The sequence below is a fragment of the Dermacentor variabilis genome, chromosome 1 (assembly GCF_050947875.1).
Source record: "Dermacentor variabilis isolate Ectoservices chromosome 1, ASM5094787v1, whole genome shotgun sequence".
Classification (NCBI taxonomy): domain Eukaryota; kingdom Metazoa; phylum Arthropoda; class Arachnida; order Ixodida; family Ixodidae; genus Dermacentor; species Dermacentor variabilis.
The window spans coordinates 87,835,793-87,855,060 of record NC_134568.1 but is presented as its reverse complement, the minus strand read 5'-3'; the positions used below and the strand labels follow the sequence as shown (position 1 = coordinate 87,855,060).

General features: G+C 45.6%; 1 protein-coding gene across 4 annotated transcripts in view; it reads left to right on the top strand.

Moving 5' to 3' along the window:
- The window catches only part of poe (E3 ubiquitin-protein ligase-like protein poe), a 549,114-nt gene that overhangs the window by 428,185 nt on the left and 101,661 nt on the right, over positions 1–19,268 (top strand). For all 4 annotated transcript variants that reach the window (XM_075691124.1, XM_075691117.1, XM_075691109.1 and 1 more), the window contains 3 exons: positions 1,691–2,086; positions 6,418–6,894; positions 10,699–11,553. In XM_075691124.1, coding sequence (XP_075547239.1) covers positions 1,691–2,086; positions 6,418–6,894; positions 10,699–11,553 — 1,728 coding nt within the window. The remainder of the gene's footprint in view (positions 1–1,690; positions 2,087–6,417; positions 6,895–10,698; positions 11,554–19,268) is intronic.

The following is a 19,268-nucleotide window of genomic DNA, read 5'->3' as shown; positions in this document are numbered from 1 at the left end:
AGAATGCCACGTCCATGTGGTGTCCTGGGATACGCGAACGGTCCGCGGAACCTGGCCAAGGGCAGTTGCAGCGGCGAATCCAATGTTACTTATCACTGTGTGCCAACGACTGAACCTCTCCGTTCGAAGTGGTTAAGTGCTGTACCTCTGCCACAGCGCGCTGACAAGAGCCGAGAAATCACGTAGTGTGCTCGCTGCACTTTCCTCCAGAGGATTACGAGTTTAACGCCGACTTACTGAAGTCGCGTGAAGTGCCTTTCAAAGCAGGCCGTCGTCGTAGTAGTACGCAACGACGCCGGCAGCGCGAGCCCTCAACAGCAGGTCACATTCATCAGTGCTTAAATCGCTGAACTCGAGCCCAGCGTCGCGAGCTAATGTGTCATTGTCAGGGTCATCCATTGCAACGAGCGTCGAAGTTGGCGTCATAAAATAAAGAACCAGCTTATCGTCGTGCGCTTTCCCTTCCGTTAGCCACTGCAGTTCTGCTTTCGCGCTACTGTCGGCTCTGTCTTGGCTCTGTTTCTGGCCGCGCTTTTGCGTTTTGCACAGAAAATCCGTAGCGCCTTATGCGGGAGGTGTTTTACTCACCGACGGCGCATCGTCCCTATGAGACCATGACGTCAATACTCCTCGATCGGAGGGCGGGTGATTTGAACTGCGCTAGAGGTACGCGGACGCTTCAGAACGCATTTTCTATTAAAATAAGTATCTTCTTCGCACGAAGCAAGCGTTTCAAGGCTTCTGGGATTGTATTTCAACAGTCCACGTTGACTTAATATTAACCTTTAGTGTCCCTTTAAGGCCGCTTTGTTGTTTTCTTATTGCATAGTGCTTTAAGATGGCAGTGGGAAACTGAAACAAAATTGAGCTGGTGGGCTACACCAGAATACAATGCCACCAGAGTGAAACATGATGCTCAATTCGTGCTGCCTGCAGTAGGAAACGGTGGCACGTTTTGGCTATGGTCTGTTTAAAGCGTACAGTACACTTACAACGTCACTATGCCATATGCGCAATCAGACAGCTAGATAAATGAAGATGCTTATCGCAATAAAGTTGATCGCAACAGCTGGGGACACAATGTGCAACAACCCGCATGGTTTGCCAGTAGGAAAGTGACTGTGTGCTGGCATTCTTAAATGACACGGGCTAGCGACTATTGCAAGGAAGCAACCATAGTGGGCATCTACTGCTCTCGATCGTGCATACTTCGCACCTTTTCTTATTTGTGTGAGCTCTAGCAACTGGTAAACATAGCAAACGATTGCACTTTAGTGATGTACTGAAAGTTGGTGCTGAAAGATAGTGTTTTCCAGGAGCATATTAACTGGTAAAAAAGTAACTTAACTGTATTGAATAATTTCTTGAGTTCTCGATCACAAACGTTGGCACCGGGAAATTGCACGAAATGGGGGGGGGGGGGGGGGATAGTATCAGCAAGGTCCTACTATGCTTGTTACTTAATCTTCTAATAACCACTACCTCTATTGGTTGTCATAAATATTCTCAGTCTGATGATGACAATTATTCATAGCATTTTATAATTTTGGCAGCAAGATTAAAATGAGTTTACGAGACCTGCTATGCTGTCATTTGCCTCTCATGTGCTGTGCCACTGTGGTTAATTTGCTGTCAACAGGCTTTTTATTAATGCAGGCTTATGTTTATGGCCATCTATTTTCATGCATAGGTGAAGAAGGTGTGGGCTGTGGTGCCCCCTGGCTGCGTAGCACCCAGTTTCGGTTCCACATGGTATTCATACCTGTGCGAGTACATGATGGTGCAGCAAACACCCTTCATCCGGCGTCAAGTGCGGAAGCTGCTGCTCTTCCTGTGTGGCTCCAAGGAGAAGTACAGGCAGCTGCGTGACCTCCATGCCCTTGAGTCACATCTAGCAGGTGCCCGCACGGTGTGTGGGGCCAGTGGGACCACCGCACCTTCAATGGGCACAGCTGCGCTGCCGTATGATGCCCTTATCTTGGTGGTGGAGCATCTCAAGGCATGTGCCGAAGTGGCTACCTCACGCACAGCTAACTGGCAGCGCTACTGCCAGCATGACAACACAGTTCTGCCCTTCCTCTTTCAGGTAAAATAGGGCAATCTGCCAGTGTGTCTGAAAACCTAATTGGGATTTGGATGAGGTAGAAACTGTTTAATGTTAGGCGGTCTGAGCACTTAGCTTATTTTATGGTGTACAAGATTGTATGTATGCATGTAAGTATTGTGGGGTCTCAAACGTGCTCTTGGCACAAAGGAATGACAATGCAGTAGTGCAAACAATTAAAAGGTGATTTATTGCACCTTTTATTACGATAGCAATTATATGGACACTCCAGGCGTATTTCTGCCGTCGGCGTCGCCGTGTGGTTCTGTTTTAGTGAAAGCGTGTGAGGGTGAGCCAGGGAACATGGTTCAATCTCGTGTGCGCCAGTGAGGAACGCCGCCCAGATGCGTGCCCTCTCCTGTGGCGTGTGAGGGAGGGGGGTGAGGCGAGGGAGGAGGGGCGTTCTTCTCCGGTGGCTGCTAGGACGCCTCGATGTCCTCCTCGCCCGCTGCTCCATACAAAGTGGCGACAACCGCTGCGTCTACTATGGCGTTGGCCACGCGAATCGCAGACGCTGTAGTAGACGCCTTTGGCGGACGCCGTAGGGTCGCATTTCTGGCGCTCGTGTGTCTCAAAAGCAGTCTGGAACGTGGTTGAAGTGCACGCCCACGTGAGCTTAATCTTCAAAGTGAACCACGATGTTTGCAGAGTGCGTGTAGTGCCGGTAGCTTCGTATGCACTGCTTTCAACGTTTTGTATGCATTGAAGCGGCAGATGCACTGAGGTCAATCGGCTCGCAGCTGCTGCAACGATTCCTAACTCCAGCTTTTTCACAGACAGTTTCCGCTATCATCGAGCAAGGTGTGTTCATGTTTACCTGTGCGCACATGACACCATGTTGGTTAATTTAGTTAAAACACGTTGATAGGCTGATTGGTTTGAATCCATGACAGAATGTGAAAGCATGACTGAACAAGGACGTAGAAAGGAAGCAGACACACAAAAACAGTGCTGTCTCCATGTGTCTGTTTCTTTCTACGTCCTCATTGAATCTTGCTTACACATTCTATCATTGCTAATTTAGTTTGTAAGCAAATGTGCTACGCCTTTTGGGCGGAACTGTGAATTTTTATAAGGCAATGCCAGTTAGCCAAATTACAACTAATAGAACATGCCGATGGGCACTGACGAATCGAGGAAATCTGACTCACTCTGACAGGATATCAAGTGAATATGTTTGCCCCATGCCGGACGCCAATGCCCAATGGTTCATACGTACAGTCATACAAATGGTGACATGTTCAAACAATTCTTTGTCCATCTCGGTGCCCCACTCGAATCTCCAGCTGGGAACACTACTCCTTTAAGGAGGGCGTGTGGCACTTGGTTTGAGATTTGAGCTGCTTTTGTGGCATGCAGCTGTGTAAAACTTTTCAGACGCAATCTTCAGCGATAAGATGAAGATTAGCGGAAGTTTGTCACAAGTTTTACTTTTTTGACAGGCACACAACCACACAGTTTTCTTAGGTGCGCTCACCTACGCAGTTCAATTGGCTATAGACGTAAATGTTAGTGTAAGAGCAGGTACATTTGACACTTGCGAAATATTCTCGTGTGGGCATTTTCTAAGCCTTATGTGTATAACAATGCATCAAATTTTTAATTCTTATAAGTTTATTTCCTTTTTTTTATTGCTGTTATTCATGAATAAACAGTATATGTATACCAATGCAAAAAAATTGTCTCACTTTGCGGTCACCCTAGAAAAATTACGCTAAATTTTTTTCGAAATAGGTCCCTCAGAAGAATCGGAATCTGCACTAAAAAAAATCGACCCTGGCTGGTCACATATGGCTGAGAAAATCAACCCTCAAAGGGTGAATGGCATCAAACTCTTTTGGTAATTGGACTTGTTTTGCTGCATACCATTTAATTCCAACAAACCTCATAGAGGGGCGAGCATCCAATCGAAGCAAAGTGGCCCAGTTCATATTGCCATAGTCATCAGCAGAAACCGTATGGGAACAAAAGGAACGAGCGCTTGGGGCTTTTCTAACTAATCGTAGAATGACATCACTTTCAAATAACATCACCTCTCGAATCTGCCACCACAACTTTTTGAATCCTTCAAGCACAACCGAGGTTAGATGTACGTAGTTATCGGACCAATAAGCAGCCTTTTCTCTCCTTTCATTTCCACTTGCACACTAGAAACTTGCGCAGAGGAGATGGCAAGGGGCCAAAGGGAGCAAATCCTCGCTGGCCCCCACCTAAAGGTTGAACATCTCGGTGGAGAGATGGCTCGGGACGGCACTCCGCGGCTATGCTTTTCATCTCAATGGCCACGTGCAGCAGCTGCAGCAACATGCAACTATCGTGTAGACCGGCAGTGCAAAGATGAAATGATTTTTCTCTTTTCGAGATTGCAGACATATATCTTTTTCCTTTATTCAACTCAAATTAGCAATAATTGTATTACTGAGAATGTCCTCACAATCACGAGATCAGCCAATAGCTGTTGTGGGGCTTCGCTTCTTGCGATGGCACTGCATGATGACATTGCAAAAGAGGGAGCAAGCTATTTTTCACAGCTTTTGACACAAGATTGTAAATTTCCTACTGCGTGCAATGCAATTATCTGTGGCTCACATGTTCAAAGGAACCTTGATAAAAGATTGGGAATGTTTTCTTACTATGTTCAAAAAGTGTTTCAGGGACCCTTTAAAGCCTTTATTTGTGCATTCACTGCTGCGCATGACCCCGCCTTTTCCACGGGCCTTCAGAATTGCATATTTGCCATCCATGACTGCGCTGATAGTGACCACGGTTTTGTTCGTAGTGGTTGCAGTAAACAGTAGTTTTGTTTCGACGCAGCATGCGTTGGCCGCATTTCTTCACAATTGTGTAGTCACCATTCGGGATCGCATCAATAGCAACCACAGTTTAGTCCGCAGTGGTTGCGCCAGACACTAGTTTCGTTCCAACTCATTGCACACATTGGTGGCAAACAGTGGTGTTTTTACTCAGTGCAGTGCGCACAATGTCGAGCATAGTGGAAGCCATTGAGGAGGAAGAGTGATTCTACACTGCCATCAAACACACCAGCTACCTCACAATGCTGTCACCAACCAGCTCATTGCCAAAAAAATAGTCTGGATGTGCAGAAGGTAGTGAAAAGCACGTTTCACATGAATATGCGTGTCTTGCACTGCCGCCACACTGGAAAGGAAGTCATGAGGGCATCACCGCTATGAGCGCTAATCAGTCACAAGATGACGAAAATTGCAGCTTTCGCACTGCTTTTGTGCAAAATAGAAAGAGGATTTGCTGATTCAGTCAGGAAGTAAAAGTTTCAATGTAGTAAGCATTTGTTTACAGTTGAACCCCGAGTATACGACTTTCTCGAGACCACGAAAAAGCGTAGTAAAATCCGGGTGTCGTAAAATCCGAACATAAATTATGCCTATAAAAATACTACTTATTTTGCGCGACGGATATACGAGAAACTTCAGTGTAAACTACTGACATAGGCTTGGAAACCCAAATTACAAAAAAAATAAATGTGATAAGAATTAATGCTGCAGTACAGGTACCAATCATGCTTTATTCATACGAAGCTTTACGACACTCCACTGCCCACTGCCGCAATTCCCGCCAGCCGGCGCGAACTTTAAAAAAAGTCAGTAAGTTTCTTTTGGACCTTGTTTGATCCGTGAACCAAGAGCTATCACTCGAGTTGGGCAACGTCCAAAAGGAGGTCCTCTGCTGTGTCACGTGAACAGATGAAGTTCCGGATGCTGTCTATGTGCCGTAGCACCCTGGCAAACGGGGTAGACACAGGCACGGCATCTGTGGCGGCGTCGTTGTCCTCGTCTGATGTCGCAGCAGTGTTGGCAGTAGGCAAAGCCTCCTCGATGGCGTCATCCAGCGACACCTCGCCGCAGATTGCAACGTTGTCGTCGGCCTCCACATACTCGGCGAAAGTCGTGGTTAGGTTTAAACCCTCAAAATCGTTGTCGGCAAAGCCTGCACCGGCCTCGAGCGGCATCGAGGTTGTTGCGTCCCCAGCAGAGGAGGCAGTCTCTCGCTTAAAGCCAGAGTGCTTGAACGAGTTAGCGATTGGGCTTCGCGACACTGCGTTCCACGAACTGGCAATACAATGCATGGCATCAAGCACAGTGATCTTTTTTGCGAGCAGGCTTCACAGGAGCTACCACCCATAGACCGTGATTGCAACCCCGGTGCTGTGCATGTTAGCACAAACCCCTACAACCTGTAATTCAGTCATATTTATTGTGACAAAGTCTTTGTTGATCTTTACGTTGCTCATCTTTACAGCACCTTCAGTTGTCTTATTAAATACCACTACCCAGGTGAGCTTCCTACTCGATGAAGGAGTGGCCTCAATCATCCTGCAGCTGCTTCAATGTGGGCTATGTGGTACAGCTTCAATGCAACAACCCCCCCAACATCAGCAGGGAGCAAGTAAGCCACATGCCGCCTCTGGTTCACCATTCAAGCAGCCACACCGCCGTGAGCGGGACACATCAGAGGAGCCTGATGAAGTTGAGAATTCGGATGAGGCTCAGTGTGCAGCTCTGGCACAACAAGTACATAGTTCTGTGGAGCGCTCCCTGTTGGGCCAGTTTGTGCGTGCATTCCTGCTTGAGTGCAACTCTACAGCTGTGCGATGGCAGGCACACTCGCTTCTTCATCAGCTACATAGACACTCGCAGCCATCACATCGAGAGGCCCTGCTGACACTGATGTGGGAGCTCTGGCCACATCTTCCCTCATATGGACGAAAAGCAGCACAGTTCGTGGACCTCTTGGGCTACTTTACACTCAAGGTGAGCATACTGATAATCCACCTTTCTTTAGGAGCTGTAAGACTGCCCGCAAAGGTATCTTTATGCATGGTTCTTCCTGGTCTTGATTGGAAAACACACACATGATTGCAGCAGTGTTGTACCATTTTACTTTACTTGCTGGTGTTGATCTCTCCCACTACAAGCATTGGTTATCCTAACCCATCGTGTTTCCCTGTAGGCAATCAGCATAAAAGGTTCGTTTTGCACACAACCTCTGGGAAGAATTTGTGTGGCAGTGTTTTCTGCCCATGGTAAACATGCAATACACAATTAATATAGTCTGGTATACTTGAGAATAAAATTGTGGAAAACATACTTAGTTGTCTTTATTGTTATTTTAGGTTTTTTAACATGCATACACTATTTTGAACTCTTGAATTCACAGAACACAGCACAATGGACATGTCGTTCAGATTTTGGCCTTGCACCTGCTCTCCGCCTTTACAGCAGTTACCTGGTGTTTAAGCATTATGTGCTTCTGCTGTATTGTAGATATCCTACGGATTCATCCAACTGTGCACTTTCAGTGGTGTTCAACAATTACCCCCATCATTTTGGTACCACACCGTCACCTGTGTGTCCTTCTGTCTGCGACACGTAAGGCTAGTATGTTCGGGCATATGTTGCATTTTCATGATAAAGCATTTTGTAGGTATACCATCTTTCTTTTACAAATATCACCAACAGTGCCAGTCCTTATACAGTCTACGCTCGTTACAACATGCCCGCGTACAACAGACTTTCGGATATAACGAACCATATTTCAGCCTTAGTTTGTTCTACCTATTTTATTAATGCAACGAAGTTCGCTTTTAACAGACCGTGCTACAACGGACTTATCGGCTACAGCGGGCGAAATTAGCGGCAATTTTTTTTTTTTTTTTTTTTTTTCAATATCTGGTGCATAAAACATACTTTTGCCGTGTCAACACAGGCTGACAACTGACTTGCGAGGGTCAGCCAACGATCACGGCTCAATATCGCGTGCGCGAGGGAGGAAGGAGGGGCAGAAACGCGCCATCTTCTTTTGCACGCGGGGCACGGGGCTTCTCTTCTGGTGGCTGCTGCTTACGGCGCGGCCGCCATATTTTGAAAGCGATCTTCGATGGAGACAAAGTGCATGCCCATGCGGGTGCCGTATCTTGAAAGCTATCTGCAATAGGAACAAAGTGCTCGCCTGCACAGTCCTCATCTTCAAAGCGATCTGTAATGTGGTCAAAGTGTGCCCAGTGCTGGTAGCTTCGTGCTTTGAACGTTTAGTTTGCGTTGAAGCGAGAGACGGCACGGAGGTCAATTCGCTCGCTGCTGCTGCTGCTGCTGCTGCGCCTATCTTGCTTAATTTGCCATTGCGATCGATGCTTCGCCTTTTGGGCGAAACTGACTTTTTGCTTGCTTTTTTACTTTGGACATTCGTTGCTCACTTTTTGCAATAAAGGTGTTATGCATCGTAACGAAAGGCATTTCGGATGTTACGGACTTCGCATAAAACGGACGTTTTTTGTCGGGTTATCAGGATCTGTTGTAATGAGTCAACTGTACCATGCTCTGTCACATTCAGGTGATTAAATATATTTTCTGAACACAGCTATCTGCCTGCCTTGCACGGCAGCTTGTTTCAATGAATGTGAAAGGCACACTGGGTTCCATAACCCGGCTTCAGCCACACAAATTACCACAATTTGCTCTGCCAAGGAGATACCTCACTGCATTGCCAAAAGCCAAGTTTTGTTCTGTATAGTACTGTCACAGTAAAAGAAATCTGAGGATTCTTTACACTGAGTGCAAATGAATGAGGTGGCACTGGTCAGGTATTCACATTAATGAACGTCATATTGATTAACCCTTTCTGGTCCTACATTAACTCTAATTTAGCAACGAGTCCGGTCCGAAACTATTTCGCTAGTTTTAAGCTTTGCAGGAAAAATGTACTCGTATGCACAGATGCATTGTAGGATATTATTTTTTCTCTTTTTATGTGTGTTCTAGTCTGTTATCAGTACTTGGAAATGATATGCTACCATTCAGTACCCAGGATTTCTGTTGCATGTTGTCATTTTCATCCAGAGTGTCTGCTGCATCTCTTGCACTCATTAGATGAAGTTTCGTCTGATGGAGGAATACGATTTTCCTCTTCAGTAAAGTCATTGTTCCTTTCACTGAAACCAAAAGAATTGTTCCTGTAAAATGTGCACGTTGAGGTCACTGATATGCTTAGCAGCTGCAGAAAAACTCAAGCCGATGGTGCTTTTACGCCTTTTTGATTACTTACTTTAGTGCTGCCACACCTTTAGGGAACATGATAAATTAATAGAACTGCACACTTGTGCGAGCATGCTAAAGATGGTACTACATGTTCATCAAGACAAAGAATGCACTCAGTGTAAAAGGCCTTGGCAGGTGCCTCCCAACAGTAGACCAGAACGGCCACTCTTTGATGGCAGGTGGCTCCTGACAATAAACTGCGAAGAATTAATATGGGCAGTATACCTCCATTAATTCGACTCTGGTTAATTAGATTGTATGATTAATTTGATCCTGACCAAAGATCCCAGTCAATGCTTATGCATTTCTATGGGCCTAAACTTTCGTTATTTCGATCCTAAAATTGGCCTTCACCAGATAATTCAAACTTTATCAGCCAGCATGTATGCATGTGACTCCTATTATGACCCTAATACAGACCTCTTTAGTGGCAGCATGTCTCAACAGAGCTTAAGGGGCAATAAATTCATTGAACACATGTAATCTCCCATTGAAAACGCTTATTTTTACCCTTCACTAGGAACATTCTTAAGCAGTTGGGGTAGTCCACCAAGTCTTATTACGGTGTTTACTCGAACATAATGCACGCCTTCTTTTTCCTTTGAAAATTAGTTGCCTGCACATTGCAATTAGATACAAAACCTAAACCGCATTCGTGGCTTGCATATGGTTTATCGTATAACACGGCTGTACTGTGGCGAAGCTGAATTTTACAATCCGTGCAGCAGAGCTGACTTTAGGCCCATTGCCCCCACTTTTCCTGCTAAAAAAATCGAGCGCGCGTGAGGTTTATACTTTGTTTAGGAGCTTTAATGTAATTTCTACATTAGTTTCTACTTTGTATGCACAAAAAGCTGTCAAGAAGCTGTCAACTCAAGGCTGTCCAGCAGGTCTCGGCAGCTCTAGAGAGGCAGCGACCTCATGAAACCGAGGAGAAGGGGGGCAGCACCCCCAGGAAGGGGGCGGCGGCCTTCTCGGATCCGCGGAAGTAGCGAGGAACCAAGACCTCGAGGAGCACAATACACGAGACTGACGTAGTGGCCGTGTCGCGGTAAAAGCTTGTCCTCCCTGCGTGGAGGGAGCCTAACCGACTCTGCAGGCATTTTCACTAAAGTTGTTCTCTCTCTCTCTCTCAAAAGCTGTCAGAATGGGACAAGTACTGCCAAATGAATCAGCAGTGTGTTTCGGGATTTTTTTTTTCTGTATCTTGTTTTCTTTTTTTTCACTTCAATTCAATTCTTTATTTGCAGATGTAGAACATGCAGAAATACCAAAACTGGATGGACCCGTAGCCACAGGCTAGTTGCAGGTCCAATTCGACCTGCCAGATAATCATTTTTGCTATTGTCAGGGTCGAATTAATGGAAGTCGACTGTATTAGCGTATGTGTCTGAGATATGACGCTTGAGTGCCTAGAACATCTTATTTTTTTTTTCTGTGAAGGATAATTGTGTGACATGCTTAATTTGTTTGACAGGCTTCCTTATAATAAAGGTGTAATGTTCATGGTAATGTTTACAGGCCCCACATCCTGAGCGGGAGTTCACTGAAAAGGCACTGGCTGTGCTGCATCAGCAAAACCAGCTCTTGTGCAATCACCCCAACTCCAGCCTGTACAACTCTATACGAGGCCTAGTAGAAATGGATGGCTACTACCTGGAAAGCGAGCCTTGCCTTGTCTGCAACAACCCCGAGGTGGCTTACGCAAACATCAAACTGTCTGCCATAAAGGTGGACTCGCGCTTCACCACTTCTACCCAAATTGTCAAGCTGGTTGGCTCACACACAGTGTCGCGCATTGTACTGCGCATTGGAGACCTGAAACGTAGCAAAATGGTGCGAGCCATTAATATCTACTACAACAATCGGTCAGTACAGTCAGTCGTGGAGCTGAAGAACAGGCCTGCCATGTGGCATCGTGCCAAACGCTGTTCCTTGGCTGCAGGCCAGACTGAGCTCAAAATGGACTTCCCACTTCCCATTGTGGCATGCAACCTTATGATAGAGTATGCAGACTTCTATGAAAATGTGCAGGCATCATCAGAGACACTGCAGTGCCCACGTTGCAGTGCCTCTGTGCCAGCTAGCCCTGGCGTGTGTGCCAACTGTGGAGAGAATGTATTTCAGTGCCACAAGTGCCGTGCTATTAATTATGATGAGAAGGACCCATTCCTGTGCAATTCCTGTGGTTTCTGCAAGTATGCCAAGTTTGACTACACCTTGACTGCCAAGCCTTGCTGTGCCGTTGACCCAATTGAGGGTGAGGAGGACCGCAAGAAGGCTGTGGCCTCTATCAATGCACTACTTGAGAAGGCTGACAAAGTGTACCGACAACTTATGGCCCACAAGCCAGCGTTGGAGCTGCTGCTTCTCAAGGTAAATGATCTAGGAGGGGGCCACTAGCAGAAAAATGTTAATTTTGTCTTTTTCCTTAGAATTCTTCGTATTATGGGGAGCTGGATTATGAGCTCAAAGTTACTGTTCATTAGCACTTTTATGATCTGAGCAGTTTTCAAGCTGACCACCTCTCAATTCATGAGTTGGTATGCATGATTTCTCTCTGTGCTAGTATATAACGACATCACATTTGAGGACCTACTGCTGCTTAGATAACAGAAGCCACATGCTTAGCCTTGGTGCATTGTTTTTATAGGGATATGAACAAACTGTAATGTGAGTAGTAATTGTGGTTTATTAATAAGCAAAGTAGTTATAATGATTTTTGTTAATGTGATCATTTATTCATATTCCATGGGTCATTAAGGTTAGAAGACAGAGCCCAATGTGCAAGAAATTAACTGTGCTAGAAGAGAAACTTGGGCGAGTTGGTGGTAATTCATGTTTCGGAAATTAACCGCGCTAAACAGACAAGGATGAAAGAAAAGAAGAACATGACACTGGCGCTGATTCACTGACTCAGCACCAGTGTCGTGTTCTTTTCCTTCATCGTTGTCTGTTTAGCGCTGTTAATTTCCAGGGTCATTAAGGTTTCAAGGACTTCACTCTTACAGTATATGGTGAAAATGTTGTTAATGAATAACAGGTAAGAGCTAAGAAGTTGTTGCAGTTAGATCTACATACTGCAGTGGGTAGGATATTCTACATGTGTAAGCACGTCACTGATGGGATTTCTCGATAGGGGCAAAATGAAAAAATGTTTGTGTACCATGCATTAGGAGCGCATTAAAGAATCCCAGGTGGTCAAAATTAATCCGACGTCCGTCACTGCGGTGTGACTTCTAATTAGATCATACTGATACCTTGGGGCTTTAACTTTTATGTTGACCTTTTAGTTTGGCCCTTTTAGTCTATGGTGTTGCCTGGGTAAGCTCGTACTATTAATAATTTATTTTTTTAAGTGATTTAATGTTGAACAAAAAGAATCAGAGCTTCTAACACTTTATTAAGGCCTTTTCTTGCCATGTCAAAAACTAACAGTAAAAGAAATAATGGTAATTAATGCACGCAAACCCAAGTTTGCCAAAACTTCAAAATACAAGAAAAAAAGCGTAACCCTCAATTCGAATTTTCGTGGCTCCGGATGCCACATTTCACTCTGCCATAACGTCGCAGAGTGGTGCCAATAGCCGCAGAGCATCGAGTTGGTGCCTCATGGTTGCCAACCTGCTCAGTCTGTTGATGGCATTCGCACGGCCTCAGTGGTTGGGCGGCACGCAGTCAGATCTCAGCAGCCACAGTGTCACTTCTATGGTCGCAAGAGCTTCCACGAGGCAGCCGTTGGCATACCATGTGCTGAGCGTGTTGATGCATCGTTCGCATGGTTGCAACACCTCACCTGTGGCTGTGTGATAACCAGGCGATACTTAAAGCAGTTGTAAAATGTATTGCCATAGTTCCTTTTTTTTTTTCATTACTCATAATATCATACAAACGTAAATCGCACATCACATTTTCAACCAGTGATACTAGTGCCAGTCATTGATGTCACATCCGTCACACAAAGTGCACAAAATTGCCGCATCGTGATGCTGCTATCAGTGCTGCGAAACAAACTTTCTCGCAAATGTGTCAAGGCCCCTTTAAGGGGGTTTTAGAGTTGATAGCACTAGGTAACATTGGAATGAGCTCAGTAAGAAAGTGTAAAATTAGAGCAGCCAGAATTGTAGAGGTGATGAACCACTAATGAAAGGTGGTATGTATCAGCAGTCTGAGCTAGGAAGAGAGAGATAGCCCAGCTAATCGAAGACACAGTAGAGGCCCAGTGAACTCTGGAGGGCCAGAGGGCGAGATTGACTATCAAACAACACGTGTGTTAGTCACACTGGTTCCACCAGTAGTTCATAGCATTTTTACTGTGCTAAGACTTGAGCAAAAGTCTTGTGCCAACAAAGCATTCAAATGAAACTTTGTGCAGAATGGCATTGGATATGTGTAGGATGTGTGTGGCCCACCTCAACGCACGTGCCCCATGTGGCACTGGTGAATGTTCAGTTTGACAAGTTGACCGTAGTAGGTGAGACTGTGTGATTGTTGTAGTAGAAAATAAAGTTGTTTTCATTGTGGAGATTCTCCTCCGTGCTCTTGGGACAAAGGAACGACAACACAGTAGTGCAAACAATCACAAGGGCATTTATTGCACCTTTCATAGATCAATGCCTGCTAGCCGAGTTGCTATCCACAAGACATGCCGATGGGCGCGCGACAAATCTAGAATTCCGACTTACCGCGACCTGATAGCGAGCGAATATGTTCGCCCCATGCTGGATCCCAACGCCTGGTCGTTCGCGCGTACTGTCACGCGAACGGTGTCCAAGGCGGCCACGCGAGACGGTCTCGCAGAAGCATGGGTCGGCGCACGCGCAGCACGGCACGTCCATCCCGCTTGCTTCCCGAACCCAAAGAGGAAGCGCCTTGTCTCTCGGCGCCCGAGTAACCCCGCCGCGGCGCGACACTCGTGCCATCTCTCTCACCGCGCTTGTACCACTCCGACCGCCGCGGGCGCCAGGCCACACGAGCCGTGCGGGAAAACAGCATATCAGGGGATGCGTGAGAGTCTCGCATCCCCACATCATAGAGTGGGGAATGTCAGTAGAGATTTATCTACCATGACTGAAATTGCAATCCCTCTGCATGATAGCATAGAGGTGGCTCAGAAAATTTACCTTTTCTGTACTGGTTGGCTTTTAATGTTGTAATAGAATACTTTCAAAGGAACAAGGGAATGGAGGGAAGGGCGGCTTGTTGTTTGCTACTGTATTGCACAAGCTTTTAAATTTAATGATTTAATGTACGTGACTAGCGACTACCAGATTTTAGCTGTTGCATGTTACAGCTCTTACAAAAACATTCTGGTTAGTTGGTCAAGTGCACTTTATGGTAGTAGGGGAGAGATGCTGTTAGAATTCGCAGAAAGGAATAAGCTGCGAATAATGAACACCTTCTTCAGGAAGCGTATCAACAGAAAATAGACCTCGAAAAGCCCTAATGGTGAAACAAGAAATGAAATAGATTTCATACTGTCTGCCAATCCCAACATAGTGCAGGATGTAGAAGTGTTAGGTAAAGTGTAGTGACCATAGGTTGGTGAGGTCTAAGATTCACCTCGATTTGAAGAGGGAGAGTAAAATTGTTCAGGAAGAAACAGGTCAATCTAGAGGCAGTAAGGGTACAAGCAGACAAATTTATGCTGGTACTTGCAAACAGATATGCAGCCTTAGAACAGAGAGGTGAAGGTGACATAGAAGTAATTCATGAAACCGTAACTAGGCATGCTGCAGAGGCAGCAATTGAAGTGCAAGGCAACCAAGGCAACCAGTAGGCAAGCTCTCCCAAGTAACAAAGGCCCTAATAAAGAAACAACAAAGAATGAAAGTGTCCAACACAAGAGATAAGATAGAATCCGCGGAACTGTCAAAACTGATCAACAAGAAGAAAATAAGGGATATTCGAAATTATAATGTGAGAAAGACTGAGGAAGCCGTAAAAAATGGACATAGCATGAAATCAGTGAGAAGGACACTTAGCATTGGACAAACCAAGATGTATGCACTTAAATATAAGCAGGGTAATATCATCAGTAATCTCGAAGGTATAGTAAAAGCAATGGAAGAATTCTGTACTGACTTGTACACTACCCAGAGCAGCCGCGATACCTCCATTCGAAGCATTAATGAACAGGTTGCAGAGACTCCCATAACTAGCGATGAGGTTAGAAGGGCCTTGCAAGACATGAAATGGAGAAAAGCGGCAGGAGAAAATGGAATAACAGTCGATTTAATCAAAGATGGAGGAGACATAACGCTTGAAAAACTGGTGGCTCTCTCTATGAGGTGTCTATAGACTTCAAGAGTCCCAGAGAATTGGAAGAATGCAAACATTATACTAATCCACAAAAAGGGAGACATCAAAGAATTGAAAAATTATAGGGCCATTAGATTACTCCCAGTATTATATAAAATATTCACTAAGATAATTTCCAGTAGAAAACAACGGAAGACACTTTGTCGAGACTAAAGTGTGAAACGGCGGAAGCCTGACACCATTGCCAGTGGCGATTTGTTGCGTCGGAAACACCATGGAGGCACACAACTCGTACGCACTGTTATGTGAATGTTTGTTTGTTTATTAAATGCCTGCAACGTCGTTTACGCCTATGTCTATCGTTTCGATGTCTTCCGAGTCAATCATTTCAAAGCTGTCATCTGGGAGGATGTCGGCTTGCAACTCATGGCCGGTGAACTCCTTGTGCTTTAGTGGGTCCACATCCAGGATGGCTGCTTTATGGTGACTGAAGTGCACAGATACATAGTCAAGGTGGGTCACACTACTGCTAGTGCTGAAGACGAGGTCTAGACAATTCCCATGGTTGGTAGTGGCTTTGCTGGGCGGGGTATTCAACTTGAGCATAAGGGAGGTGGTGGTCACAGTGCTTCCGAGCTTCATTTGCCTTGGTACCCGGAGATGCAGCGAGTTGCTTCAAACGCATTGCCTCTCTTGTGTTAGCCCTATGCGTCCCTGGACTCTGTGGTGTCGGACGCGCCTCGCCCCACTGATGCATGCGACGTATACGCTCAGCCTCTCTTGAGCACTGCTTGCGTTCAGTGGCTGCCACACGTCGCGCGTTGGGATACACTGATTTGGCGAGACGAGGGATCCTTCCCACACGATACCGCAATGTAAACTGCTGCCACCGCCGCTGCCACACCACACCCAAGCAGACGGTCGCCACACGCGCCTCGCGACAGTAACGTCAAGACACACAGCGCCCAATTGGGAGGCCACCTCAAGCACCTGAGGACAGTGACGTCAGGGCGTACCGTCGAACACACGACCACCACGCGTGCCGATGTGATGAGTCATCTCGTGCGGCGCTGGACCACCCCGACACCCGCACTTAACGACAGTGACATCACGCATGCGAGCCTATCAGGAGGCACACACCTGTGCCTAGCGACAATGATGTCACGACACAGAGGAGACCAATCGGGAGGCCACAAAGCTGTGACAGTTTCTGCTAATGGCAGATGACCTTGACAATGAGCCAATAAAGGCTTCTGCCTTAATAAGGGTAACACTGAACTTCAGTCAACCAAGGGAACAGGCTGGTGTCAGGAAGGGATACCCTACAATGGATCACATCCATGTCATCAGTCAAGCAGTCAAGAAATCCACAGTGTACAATAAGCTTCTCTATATGGCTTTCATAGATTACGAAAAGGCATTTGATTCAGTAGAGATGCCAGCAGTCAGAAGCATTACGTAAACAAGGAGTACACGATGCTTACGTAAATATCTTGGAGAATATCTACAAAGATTCCAGAGCTACCGTAATTCTCCAAACAAAAAGTAGGAAGGACCTATAAAGAAATGGGTCAGACAAGGAGACTCAATCTCTCCGATGCTATTTACTGTGGGCTTGGAAGAAGTATTCACGCTATTAAACTGGGAAGGCTTAGGAGTGAGGATCAACGGAGAATATCTCAGCAACCTTCGATTTGCAGATGATGTTGTCTTGTTCAACAACACTGGGGACAAGTTACAACAAACGATTGAGGGCCTTATCAGAGGGACTATAAGAGTGGGGTTGAAGATTAATATGCCGAAGACAAAGAGAGGAAGATAATGATGAATAGCCGGGCAAGGGAACAAGAGTTCAAGATTGCCAGTCAGCCTCTAAAGTCTGTGAAGGAGTGTGTTTACCTAGGTCAGTTACTCACAGAAAACTCTGTTCATGAGAAGGAAATTCACAGAATAAAAATGGGTTGGAGCACATATGGCAGACATTGTAAGCTCCTGAGTGGAGGCTTACCATCTTCATTGAAAGGGGAAGTATACAATAAGTGCATTTTACCGGTGCTGACATATGGGGCAGAGACTTTGGAGACTGACAAAGAAGCTTGAGAACAAGTTGAGGACCGCTCAAAGAGCGATGGAATGAGGAATGCTAGGCATAATGTTAAAAGACACAAAGAGAGCAGTTTGGATCAGAGAGAAAACGGATATAGCTGATATATTAAGAGAAAAAAATGGAGCTGGGCAGGTCATGTAATGCTTAGGCTAGGTGGACCATTAGGGTTACAGAATTGGTGCCAAGAGAAGGGACATGCAGTCAAGGATGGCAGAAGACTAGGTTGGGTGATGAAATTAGGAAATTAGCATGTGCTAGTTGGAGTCGGTTGGCGCAGTACAGGGGTAATTGGAGATCCCAGGGAGAGGCCTTCGTCCTGCAGTGGACATAAAATAAGCTTATGATGATGAAGAAGAAGAAAGGCTAAATAGAAAAATGTTTGCAAATACGATCAAATTCATACCAGGTGCGTTCATAAAGAAAGAGAACTTTTGTTATATCATCTTTATTAATTACTGTACAACATCTTAAGAATGGTCATTTTCAAGGTAGTCACCTCTACTGGGAATACACTGTTCCCATCGTTTCTTCCATTTTTGTAAAGCCTCCTGGAATGCTTTTTCTAGGATAGTGAGCAGGTCTCTTGTCACATTGTCCTTAATCTCCTCTATGGTTTGGAAACAACGTCCTTTTAGCATGGTTTTAAGTTTGGGAAACAGGAAAAAGTCTTCTGGGGCAAGGTCTCGAGAATGCGGTGGAGGGAGCACAACAGGAGCGGGAGGTTTTGCTAGGTAGCCGTGGAGAAGGAGCAACGCGTGGCGTGACTGGCACGTTGTCATGATGCAACATCAAATTCAGGTTTTCCAACAATTCATGCCTCTTACTGTGCAAAGCAGCCCTCAGATGTGCTAAAATTCCCTGATAGACTTCCTTGTTTACCATCTGGCTATGTGGTGCCTGATAGACAATGCCTTTGCAGTAAAAAAACACAACCTTGGTCTTTGACAGACTCGTGCATTTTTTTTTTTTACGAGACCCTTTGCCCACCTACTGTGATGATTGCACCTTCATTTCAATATCATAGCCATAAACCCACGTCTCATTGCCTGTTATGATGTTCTTAAGGAACTTTTTAATGTCACTGGCAGTGGCAAGCAATTCCTGGCTGATGTCAACACGGGTTTGTTCCTGATCGTCAGTCAACAAATGCAGCACAAATTTTGCACTGACATGAAGCATCTCAAGTTTGTCACTCAAAATTTGATAGCATGATCCTACGCTGATGCCCACTTAGTCGGCAACTTCTCAAACAGTTAAATGGCGATTTCTATGAATCGCGGCACAAGCTCTCTTTACATGGTCATCTGTTTATCTGGAAGGTCGTCCAGGCTTGGGATTGTCACCAACCGACATTCTGCCATGTTCAAAACGTTTAAACCACTCATAGCACTGCATGCGACTCATACAATCCTCCCCATATGCTTGGCTAAGCAATTGAAATGTCTCTGTGAAAGTTTTGCCAAGTTTGTAGCAAAATTTCCCACACACATGTTCTTCAAGCTCATTCAATGTCACTTTGGCACTAATCCGACGAACAGCTTGTGCGTGCGATCACTTCAGCTGCTGCAGCTTGCCAACTAACGGTCAGAGTGAAACAGGGCAAATGGCAATCTGTTGTCTAAACCTGCCACTATATGCGCTCCCTTTGCCAGTTGGCGTGCTATTTCAAATGTTTAATTTCTTTTTGAGCACGCCTCATATATATTGGGGAGGTTCCACTCTA